Below are 12,698 nucleotides of genomic sequence, written 5' to 3'. Positions count from 1 at the left end.
CTGGAATTATGGTCCTGACCGACTCCATCTTGAATGGCCTTATTTGTACCAATTTGTTGAGACGTCTGAGATCCAAAATGGTACGGAAGCCTCCGGATGCCTTTTTTAGAACGAAAAAACGGGAGTACCATCCCTGAAGTTCCTGCCCTTTTGGAACTATGGTGACCACACCTTGAGCCTTCATCTCTTCTAGACTTAAAAATAAAGCTTTCCTTTCCTCTTTGTCCCTTTTGGAATAGGAGATTCTATTACAAGATTCCCTGGGCGTCTTCTGAAGTCGATCTTGTAACCTGACTGAATAATCTCTAAGACCCACCTGTCTGTGGTGGATCCTTGCCAGACTTGGAAGAATTTTAGCAGCCTGGCCCCTTACCTTTGTGGGTCGGCGTCATTGCTGCTCCTTTTTGAAGGGACATTTATTTTCTCTGCCTCGTTGGGCACGAAAATTTGCCCTGGACATCCAGGATCCCCTTCTATAGGCCCTAACTGGCCTATAACTTCTGGCTTCTCTGTATACTCGAGGCTGATATCTGTTGAATTTGTTAGGTATATTCTTTTTAATAGTCTTGTCTTGAGGCAGCCAGACTGACTTCCTTCCAGAAATCTTTGTTACTAGGTCATCTAATTGTTTCTCGAACAAGTAATCCCCCTGAAAGGGAAGAGACATCAATCCTTCAAGCTGTTGGCACCAGCCCCTGAGGACCCTAGATGTCACTGCCATTGCTGCTGCAGGCTTTAAAGATGCCCCTGCTACCAGATGTTGTCTTTTAAGACCCAATTCAATTCTCCTTTCCATTGGATCCTTAAAGATGTTCGCATCTTCTAATGGCAATGTGGTTTTTCTTGATATCCTAGAAATGGCCGCATCCACTCTAGGAGCCTCATCCCATGACAACACCTGTTCCTTCTCAAAGGGATATATTTTAGCAATCCTGTTTGGAATTGCTATTCTTTTATCTGGGTGCTTCCATTCATCCGAAATGACACCCTTTAAAGTCTGAGACAATGGAAACACCTTGCTCTTCCTCCTTTTATCCTTTTATTTCTTACAAATTAAGGTCCTCTGCTGGATCCTCTATGTTAAGTGATTTATGGATAAGACTTAACAAGTTATTAATCATGTCAGGGCTGAAATCAGAGTCAGACTTGTCCTGTAATTGATCCTCATCATCAATATCAGGGTCTTGATCCAGCAAATGCACACTGCCTGTTTCCTCAACTGACTCATCTGAATCACTCAGGACAGCATGCTTCCTTTTTGACCTCATCTTAGACAGATCATCCTTGGTCACAAATGTATCAGACAAAGATTTCTTCAGCATATCTACCAAATTGGCCATCTGCACCATAGGTATTTGCTGCGGGGTCTTACAATCCTCACACAGGTTGCCCACATGCTTCTCAGGCAAAGTCTTATCACATGAATAGCATTTAGCCATATAAGATTTCTTATGCCTGGCCTTTGCCTCCTTTTCCTTGCTGGTCTCAGACCTACCAACAAACATATGCCTTTTAGTATATATCAGAGTGGCGCCAAAAAATCAAAACAAAAAATGACCACCACCATATCCACAGAAAAAAACTCCTTCAGGGCTTACCCTGACTTTAGCAGCCTGCCGGTTTTCCTCCTCCATACTAATTAAGGCGGTGCGCACTATGAAACATACAATAAATTCAGCTCTGTATAATAGGACCGAATCCAAGATAAATACCATCCTTTTAGAAAATCACCTTTAAATAACTCCAGACACAGCCTGTCTTGAATCGCAGCCGCAGAATCAATCTAATCTGTGCTCCCCAATGCAGCACAGTCTGCCAAATACTGACCAATCTGCATCAAAATCTTCTATTATATTATGCCAGCACGCGTTGGTGATATAGTGGACTTTTCATGAAACTCTTACCCATCCATGTACTCCGTCAGCGTCTCCGTGCACTTCTAAGTTCTTCTGCGTCCACGCGTCTCCGGCGTCTACCGGCTTCTTCCAGCCGGCTACTTGATATTCATATGACGTCTTCCCGCCGACGTCACCGAGCTGCGCCGCGCACCGCCTGACACCCGCCTATTCTCGGCAGAGAGGAACACAGGCCAGGAAGTGCCGAAGCAGACGCTATCCCGCACCGCTTATAGACAAGCACTCCTGTGGATGCCGCCGACCCAGCTCACCCCTGCAGGGGATCGCATGCGGCACACTGGCAATAGCCCTGGGACCGGACACCCTCCTACTGCAGCCAGGACTTAAACACCGGAGCAGAGGCACATAAGGCAGCACTTCACAGGGTAAGCCCATCTAACTACCCGGAAAAGAAAAAAAGACACCGGATCCGGGAGGTGGAGCCTTCTTATAGGGGCTGGTGTCTTTTTTTCTTTTCCGAAGGACTACCCAGAAGGGAGGAACCCATAGTAATTATATATATATTGTCCACTTGTATGCCTTGACAAAGTCCCTGGAGGGCCTTCTTCTTTACCATCCCTATCCATTGCAGCAATCAAACGATCAGCAAAAACGGAAAGGTTCAAGCTGACCACACTAAATCCATAAATAGGATGCAGCCTCCTCCAGAACTCCCAGGACTCACAGGAGAAATACGGATGATCTGTTAAAATAAAGCACAGGAGGGGCGCTCCATAGTGTATAACACAAAGTTTTAATAAGAAAGGTATAAAACATCCAGGTGCGGCAAACAATGTACCCGTACCAAATATAGATCTGCTGTGGGCTGGGTACCACAAGGTTCAATATTGAAATAGCCAGGCAACCTCCTACTGCTGATCCGGGGCACTGCTGGAAACCTCGATCTCCTGCTGGGCAGGCAGCGTGTCGGGAACCTCGCAGGAACAGACGCGGTGGGGGAGCTCAGCAAGGAGAGAGATGCCGTGACGGTGTGATATGATAGTAGGTGGACCAATTATAAACCATGAACATGAAATTGCAAATTGTGACTGGTCCTTTAACAACTCCCCTTCGCTGTCTCAATATGTTAAAATACCACCTAATTTATTTTGGTAGCAGTACAGCTTTAAGACAAAAGATTCATATAGCTCTAACATTTGCACGTCACCAATCATAAACCTTTAAATAAGTATTGCAGACCTAATTTTTTGGCTTGGTGAGACCATATTAATTTACAGTGGAGATGCGTACCCATATCAGTTTTAAGTAGGATATTGTTGCAAATCTGCTTGTGTGTTCCCCAAGACATAACATTAATATCAAAGCCTTTTCATCAAGGTCCAGCTCCAGAGAAACAGATGAGCGGATCACTAACAGCAGGCATTATATCTTAGCATCAACTGTGAGGAAGTTTTACGTCTTCTTGTAGAATACCTTCCCATATAGCATATTAACACAACAGCAACCAACTGACATTTATTTTAGTGAGTAATGAATTATGGACCAGAAGCCTCGAACTGAATGGAAAATTGATAGGTTTATGACCTAGCAAAAGTGCAGCAACATTAAAACAAAGATTTTCTTCATAGCATTTTTATGATAGTCTGGTGAAATGTATTTATTTGCATACCGTGAATGCTAACCTGTAAAATGATACTCCTGACAAACTGGCAAAATGAATATGTCTACAAAGAGGAACACTCAGACATTCCACGGATGCCGGATAAAGACGACAAAAAGCACTCAGGCATGTGAAGCCTCCATTATAACTTAGAGCAGACTAAATGCCAGGTCTAGGTAGGGGCAAGTGATGCAGCGGGAACAACTTTCATGAATGTGTCCACTAGGAGAAGAACATGCTCTAAAAAAATCCTTGAATGCAAATGCATCAGTGATAAATAGTTTTAAAGGAAATAAATAACATAAAATAAATTTTTTGGGGGGAGGGGAGGTGTAAAACAATATGGAAATAGCGGTATTGTGTAGTAAAAGCAAGCCACTAATTTGGCAAATGTACATGCCACACTTAATTTAGCTGAAAGAACAGCCCCGCACACCTGTCTCGCACATATAAAACCAAGTACATTTTATGTCACACGTTAACATAAGACACAGATAGGTCTAGATCAGCTTCATATATATAGAGGCTTCCATTGTGGGGCAGACCCTTAAAATCTACTTAATGCTTAGACACAAAACCGACAAGCACATTTTTGGCTAATAAAAAAAATAATGTACAATCCAGGGGATATTTTGGAGGAGCCAGATAAGGTGTGCATTTACAGACCGACATGAAAAACTTTGTGGGCAACCATAATTATTGTAGATCTGTTGTATACCTACTTTGCTGAACTTATAAATGATACTGTAACGTCCTTGCTAAGCACTTAACAGTAAAGATTGTGATCTATCTATACATTCTATTCCAGGAAGGGAGAGGGGAGAAAACCGGAGTGACCTTCATAGCCCAACAACTGGTGCACAGAGCATAGCAGAACGATGCATTGCTGGCATGCTGCTTCTGCTTTGATGACCGTCACATGACACATTGACATGTCACCATTAAAATAGTTACTATTGTTTTAATTGACGCTATTTAATTTCATTGCAATACCAGACTATCATAACATGGTAGCTAACAGTGAAGGGAGCCTTTTAAGGTTCATAATTGTAAAACGATTTAACATTTCATAGAAGAACAAAAGGGAAAATCAATTGAGAGAATGTTAAAAAGGCAATACTTTTTAAAACTATGTTAAATACGGGTGGTGTCAGAAAATTACATTAGCAAAGAGCTATTTATATAGCGTAGGAGGGAAATACTGCATGTATTTTAACAGGTCTTTAAAATAGGTGTGAGCTAATTACTTACAGAGTTACTTTGTGATTATTCACCATTAACATTTTAACAAACGACCTAAATAATATGCTAATCCATAAAAAAAAAATAAAAAGCGGCCATTTTATTTACTAGTTTAAGGAGCCATATTTTACCAATGGCCAAGTAACTGCTTACTGCATCCTGACTTTGTTGATGCAGGGATTATACATTTGGGAAAGCTCACTAAATGGAAATTTAAGTAGAAAAAGAGTATGGGAAACTCATGGAAATAACTGCATTATTTTTTCTGATGTGCTTGTTCCCAAATGTAACATGTTGGGCCATATGTTAATGCTATATGCCCAAGGATGACGCAACATGAAAGTATTTTTATAAAATATAAAACATTCTAAAATTGAAGAAAATGCCTGTATAGTCAATGCATAGTTATGCCTTACGCATGTGAGCTAGTATTTTCCCCATAAGACTGTGGGGTAGATTTAACAAGCGTAGATCAGGGGAATATGCGCTATCCTCATGTGTTATGGTAGGGGATGGCGCTTCCCCTAATCTATGACACCCGCGATGCGGGTACTATATCGGCGGTGGTGCGGGGGAGGAGGCTTAGCGCAGTGATGATTTTATACTGCGCGACTGCCTCCTAACAAAATATGAACGGTCAGCATCACTGACCGTTCCGCCCCCTGCAGCTACAGACTTCGGCAGCTGTAGGTGGCGATGCCCTATGCCCATAGCGGGGATGCAGTTTAAATCCGGGCGGTCGGGATCCCGGCGTTCAGAATCCCGACCGCCGAAATCCCGACACTTTCTCCCTCCGTGGGTGTCCACGACACCCCTGGAGGGAGAATAAATTAGTGTGCCGTCCCCCCCTTGTCGGGATTTCGGCGGGCGGGATTTTGACCGCCGGGATTTCATACTGAATCCCCATAGCGCTGTCCCTGCTGCTGGCTCTGAGCTGCTCTGGAGATCTCGTGTGAGTAGTGAGAACCCACGCATGCCCAGTCCTCCTGGCCGGAGACAGCATCGCCGGAGGGGTGAGTTTGCGCCCACCTGCTTCAGCGGGCAAGATGTTCATACATCTTGTCTGTCTCCCCTCCTTCGCTTGCCAGTGAGGCAAAGCAGGAAGTGTTATAGCGGCGCGATAAGTGCCGCTATAATAAATCTACCCCTGTGTTGCTTGCTGTATTGCCAGCAAATCAAATTACATCAATCCCTGAATGCAACATCTGGATTACAGTTTGGGATTGGTCCTACTGTGGTTCATACCAGACAGATAGGAGAAACGTCTACACACACAACACAATATTATTGTTCATATCTGAGACAACATATTTAAATTATCTTTATCAGTTGATTAAGTACACACAGCATTTGTGGCACAATATCAGCACATGAGGACAGACGAGTGTCATGCAGCAAACCTGATGTCGGGAGGCAAACAGAGGGCTTTGTGAAAGAACAATGGCTCTGGGTACTGTGTAAACCAGGGGTGTCCAAACTTTTGCAAAGAGGCTAGATATGGTGAGGTGAAAATGTGTGGGGGCCGACCATTCAGCCTCACATTCTTTGAACCATTAATTACTTCAGAATAGTCCCCCACTCTGCCCCATTCACTGTATGCCCCCCACTCTGCCCCCATTCACTCTATGTCCCCCAGCAAGCCACTCCTTCACTGTATGTCCCCCAGCGTGCCCCCCTTTCTCTGTATGTCCCCCAGCGTGCCCCCCATTCACTGTATGTCCCCCAGCGTGCCCCCCATTCACTGTATGTCCCCCAGCGTGCCCCCATTCACTGTATGTCCCCCAGCGTGCCCCCATTCACTATGTCCCCCAGCATGCCCCCATTCACCGTATGTCCCCCAGCGTGCCCCCATTCACTATGTCCCCCAGCGTGCCCCCATTCACTGTATGTCCCCCAGCGTGCCCCCATTCACTTTATGTCCCCCAGCGTGCCCCCATTCACTGTATGACCCCCAGCGTGCCCCCATACACTGTATGACCCCCAGCGTGCCCCCATTCACTGTATGACCCCCAGCGTGCCCCCATTCACTGTATATTCCCATAAACTGCCCCTCCTTCGCTGTATGTACCCCATACACTGTATGCCCCCCACTCTGCCCCCAGTCACTATGTCTCCCAGCCTGCTTACCCTTCTCTGAATGTACCACATACTGCCTCCCTTCACTGTATATTCCTCTGCAGGAGACCGATGCCTGGGCTCCTGCCGCCGCCGTTCTCCGATCCGCATATTACGGGAGAAAGCTTCCCCTTTGCTGCTCCCCCCTCCTTGCACACTGCTGTCATAGTAGTTATTGTAATTGCAGCAGCAGGAGTTGGACACATACTCATCTGAAAGACGCAAACACGTCTCACAGTGGCAGCCGGCACCCCCTCACCAATGCAGACAGCAAGCCAGCAAGGTAAAGGCGCGCTCGCCGCGGTCCCACTTTTAGAGTTCTGTGTTGTGCGTCCCACATCAGCCTCCAGCCGCCGCTTGAAGTGACATCACGGGCTGCAATTGGCCCCCGGGCCAGACTTTGGACATGCCTGGTGTAAACATTGTACAATGATCAGACCGACCATCCAAGAACTGGTTGAGTGGCTCAATGTTAAAACACTATGTAACCAGCTGTGTACCTGGCGGCGGGTGGGGCAGCTATGAAAGTAAAGATTGTAAAAGCAAATGATTCAAAAGTGGGGTGAAAAGGTATTTAATAAATGGTCCTGTCAAAGTTTAATATGTTGTAAATATGAGACCTGCTACAAACTGTATAAATTGTAAAAATGACATCAACTGCTTTTTTCTTTCCCTTTCCAGAAAACTGTATCTAAAACCTAGGTACAAGGACCACTCAACATTACACTGAAAATAATCCCTAAATAACTAGAAATTCAATTTTAAAACTTCGGGAAAGAAAAAGCTATAAATAACTAATAAAAAAAGGATGTAACAGTTGCGAAGAGAGTATAACTTTCAGTTGTGTCAGAAGTAGAAAGGGCAGGGGCGAAACAAATCCCCACCAATAGCAAGATCTTTGTGATAATCTATCATACATGCTTGGCATGCCCTGTGTAACAGAGAAAGGTTGCTGGGCTTAGCCAAGAGGTTCTGCCTTGTTATCCAGACCAGCTGCTGAGGATAAATAAAAAGTAAAAAAGACAAAAGCCACCGCATAGTACAAAACAAAAAAAAAAACTTCAAAAAAATATATATATAAAACAGAGATCCAACACATAAAATGGGTCTTACTTGGAGCCAGACAATTATATGAATCATGAACTGTGCTAGCCATCCTTTCTAACAATGAATTAAAGAAATCATAACACTAAAATAACTAATTATTCATTCCATTACTTGGGCATGTAGCTTTTTAACATTCAGAATGTCGACATTGTGAGAATGCAGTCCTTATCCATAGCAATGAATGGGTTTCTAGCATTGTTCTCTAATACATAAGCATGGCATATATATGAACACCACATCCTATGACAGACAAGAATTATAGTCATGCCATACACTTTACCCAGGGAGGGCAACAGATATTATACATAACTTCCTACCAACTTCTAGCCATGCAGAGCAATACCCCTATCACATCGCAAATGCCGGGTCACTGACATCAGAAAGGGGGCGGAGCGTCATCAGGGGTGGGGGAGAAGGCAGCGCTTGGAGCGGACTAGGTTTCCTTCCTATAGTGTGAACACACCACACTGCTGTCTGCACAAGTTGAAGATAAGTTTGGCAATAAAGCTGTGAACACAAGGTGTCATTTTGGCTATGGTCAATTTTGACAATGTGATTTCCCATCCACTTGAGAATTTAACAAATACAATACAAGCAACATAGTCAAAATTGCATTGCCTGCAGTCTATTTATCAATGCGATACTGACCCCACAGGGCTATGAAAAGATATTGCAAGCAGGGTAAATTAAGACTTTGGCTAACTTTCTATAAGATTTTGACTCTATAGTCAAAATGTGTGTACACACCTTAAAGCTGTGTGCACACTGTGCGATTGGCAGCCACAGATATCTATTTCAATACCTGCACAAGGAGAGCTGGCAAGGAGAAAAGGACGAGGGACAAGGGAAGAGGGCCCCAAGCTAGATTGAGCAGCGGGGCCCTCATTATCTAGTAGAAATAGACTGTGCTGCACAGTCTATTTCTACTTAGGATACAGACCCCACAGAACCGTGCATCAGTAGCACATTGTTATCGAAAGCCCCCTTTCACAGTGCGATTTTGGCCACCTGTGGTTACGAGTTTTACTTTGTAGTTTAAATCACAAGGAAAACAATTGCCAAAATCGCACCATGTGTACACAGCATAAGACCCATTTCAATGTTTATTTGTAAATGGTATAGCTTATAGAGAATACCTTGGAAACCTATAAACAGAAAAACTTTGCTTTTACAAAAGCTAGAGATTGCTTAAGAGGACACTTATTTTTTTCTGAATAAAAAATAAATAAAATGTGGGGGAGGGGTGCAAGTCAGCCTCCCATCTCAAGATACACAGATACACTTGTCATGTGAGGGGGGAAAAATTATGGAAGACAGCTGCAAGTCCCAAAACTGGCACCAGCATATAAAAAGGGAATAGGATAGCCCCAACCATTACTGAACAACTCAGAAATCTGCTGGCAAATTATGAAACGATAATTATGTATCACATGTAAGGACATACAGTATATATCTGTTAAGACACAGCTGCATTGCAATATAGTCTATGACATATTGATTACAAGAATAATGTAAACAGTCTAAGTCATGGTCAAAAGATCAAGAACAAGGAAGGCAATGGGACAGACAGGATAGAGCAGCTCTTTGTTTCAGTTTCAATGGCCAATTAACAAGAAAATAGATAGATATTTCTATTGGTTAAAGTAAAATGGACAATTCTAAAAGACGCGTGTATTACTACTCAAATGTGGCACTGCAAAAAAAATAAAAATAAAATATATAGCAAAAAAACATAGAAAGCACCGACAAATCTTCAACTGAATTGTATATTTTACTCAACATTCATATAGACAAATTTAAACTAAGCATTTCCCAAAAACTATCTGCTGTAATGCCAACTACATTCCACAAATTAAAATGCACATACATCAGGTTTTCTGCTCAGGTCGATTCACAAAAAAACTCAAGTATTTATTATTATTATTTTTATTTAATGTAACTAAGCAGAAGTTGATATTAGAATGAATGTTGATTGAGTCAAACAATTAACTCAGAGAAAGGGGCAGAAAAACAAAAAGCTAATTGGGGCCCTTTCACACTTTATTACAAGACTCCTTAACAGTGAAAACAAAAGTTCAGATGCATGAAATCTCTTAATTGTTTAATGATCTAAAAGTATCTATCGCCACCTAGTGAAATATCTTATATCTCAGCATTGTAATCTGTGGCAGTAAAGTATTTTGCTCTAAAAAAAAAAAAAAAAAAAAATATCTTTTATTTAAGCTGAAGTAAAACTTTTTTTAACAATTTCTTTCAGTGGATTTAAGCAAGAACAGGGATGTTCTGAAATCTGATTTTATTTTCCCCTAAATTGTGAATTTTGCTCAGTAATATTAATTGTGAATTTTATTATAGATAAGATCTTAAGATATCCAGGAGCGCATAGGAGGGAAAACAGTTTTTGACAAACAAAGATTCAACAGACTTACTGTATACTGCTGAAATATTACTTGAATGGATTTGCTAAATAAATTTCACAGATATGAAAGTTGTTCCAAATTACACAGTGCAGAATTAGTTTCTCACATAAACGAATGAAATATTATTTATTGTCTTTTTTTCATATCACTAGTTATAGTAGAGTTACAACTAATAGCAAACCAGTATAAGGTTTTCCGACTTTAACCCCTTAGGAGGCAAGGAAACTACATAGACAAGTTGCATCTTCAAAAACAAACAAAAAAATGAAAGTTATTTTTGCTTACCTCTCGCCCCTGGTGAGTGACCAGTGCAGCCAAAGGCTTGGCATAGAACCTGCTGAAGGAAAATCCCAAACAACCATACATGCTGTTGGCGGTAAGCTTCAGAGCCTTCTGTCTGATGTCATACTGAATATAAACACAGACACAAAACAACTGAAAAAGCAACAACTACAATCTCAACAATTATGCAGGTCATGAAGTGTGCAGATATTGTACAATATAGTGCAAAACATTACATACAGTATATGCTGAAATTATAAACTATTGTGTCATTGAGAACGACCTCATTTTAAGAAATCTTAATGGTTTGTCTAGTACAGTACTTGTAATACAAAGTAATCATGGATTAATTCTGGTTACAAATTACAGCATACCACAAAGCTGAAACAAATTGTATGAAACTCAGTAAGTAAAAATGTACAAATGCAGAGGCCACAAGAATGCAATAAACTGGCTTCAAAATTTCAGGACTTAACAGTACACAGCAAGGCACTTATCTCTTTACAACAAACAGGCCTTCCGAGGATCATTACCTGCAGGTACAAGTCAGGATTGAGGTCAGGCTGTTTCATCAGTTGCTTGACATGACGCCTCCTCTCCACTAGTTTTCGGATCTCCCGAGGTAAAATTCCCATCTCAAGATCTGACTGAGGTAGCTCCGGAATTTCATCTTGATTCTCATCCTGCAAACACAATATAGCGGCACATCAATATGCTACACAATCTTTAATTCTGCTCTCTTCTCACTGAAAATACAGGCGTGTGTCTTGAGCAGCAACATTTGCTAGCCTCTTGCAGTTAAATCGCTGTCCCTGCTCAAATGTGCTGATTATCTTGCAAGACACTAAGCAGCAAATAAAAAAAAAAATCAGAAAAAAAAAAGAAAAAAAGACTGCAGAAACACCAGCAATTTCATGAACAAAAACGAAAACATGGCCTTTTATCAACTGTATAGCTATATAATTAACGCTTTCCTTATGGCAGATTCAGAGGAAGGTTATGCCTTTTCATGCACCATGCTAGTTAAACAGTTTGCTTGCACATATATAATGTACATACACTGTATGCATTGGCACAGCTCGTAATGACTAAGCAAATTTACATTTTTAAGTCTGGAATGAAACAGTTCAGTGGCTATCAATATGCTATATGCATATTTTAGATTACTTGATAAAATACTTAAATATTGATAGCTGTCTGATTAATTTAACACACTACAGCAGCTGGTGGCCAGCAGTCCAAATGTGGCCCTAGCCAAATGTGGTCCCATAGCCTTCCATACAACCTCTGTCTGTACACTAATTTATGACAAGTATTTTGCACATATTTACAGTTTGTATCATGTAAAAGAGTATACAGCAGTGATATAAAGTGGCTGGGCAATGGCCAGCAGGCAGAGTACCCACCTCTTTCCTATTCCGGGCATTAGCAGCAGTTCTGTGTACTGTGGTAAAGCATATATTATATTCTTGTATGATAGAGGGGTATAAGCTGTTAAAATCCAGGAGTAAGATGAACTTATCATAGAAGCCTAGAAGAAAAAAAAAGAAAAAAAAAGTTAAATATTATAAGTGATACACAGCTATAGATTTAACCAAACAGAGCAATAACCACATTAAGCTTTCAAGAGTTAGAAGTAATATAGCCCAATGTTCAATGATGAAATTAGGTGCATCTATCTTAAGCAGAGGTGGGCAACAGGCGGCCCGCGGGCCGTATGCGGCCCGCTCAAGTCAGGCCCGCCACACTGACCTCTGCCCCTATGACAAGCGGCCCGACTAGCATTAGCCGCTTGTCATTTAACTGGAAGCCGCAGGGCTAAAACAAGTGTGGTGCCACCTGTTCCACTGCCGCCAATGCCTGACTGCACCTGCCGCGTACAGCATGACTGGGAGTGTGGGAGGGGACACTGACTAGTCAGCCGCCTCCCCGCAATAGGTTGGTGTGGCCATCACGTGACGGCGCCACCTCCCTCACTCCCAGTAATTCTGTGCGGGGCAGGCGCAGTCCGTTTTT

General features: G+C 42.2%; 1 protein-coding gene across 2 annotated transcripts in view; it reads right to left on the bottom strand.

The window, feature by feature from the left end:
* Positions 1-12,698, bottom strand: part of POLA1 (DNA polymerase alpha 1, catalytic subunit) — a 332,356-nt gene that overhangs the window by 238,306 nt on the left and 81,352 nt on the right. For both annotated transcript variants that reach the window (XM_083172524.1, XM_083172525.1), the window contains exons 23-25: positions 12,089-12,213; positions 11,216-11,365; positions 10,686-10,808 (exon numbers count right to left, since the gene is read on the bottom strand). In XM_083172524.1, the coding sequence (XP_083028650.1) occupies positions 10,686-10,808; positions 11,216-11,365; positions 12,089-12,213 (398 nt within the window). The remainder of the gene's footprint in view (positions 1-10,685; positions 10,809-11,215; positions 11,366-12,088; positions 12,214-12,698) is intronic.

Source organism: Crinia signifera, chromosome 2 (assembly GCF_055691185.1).
Source record: "Crinia signifera chromosome 2, ASM5569118v1, whole genome shotgun sequence".
Lineage (NCBI taxonomy): Eukaryota > Metazoa > Chordata > Amphibia > Anura > Myobatrachidae > Crinia > Crinia signifera.
The sequence above is the reverse complement of the archived record's forward strand: the minus strand, read 5'-3'. Positions and strand labels throughout refer to the sequence as shown.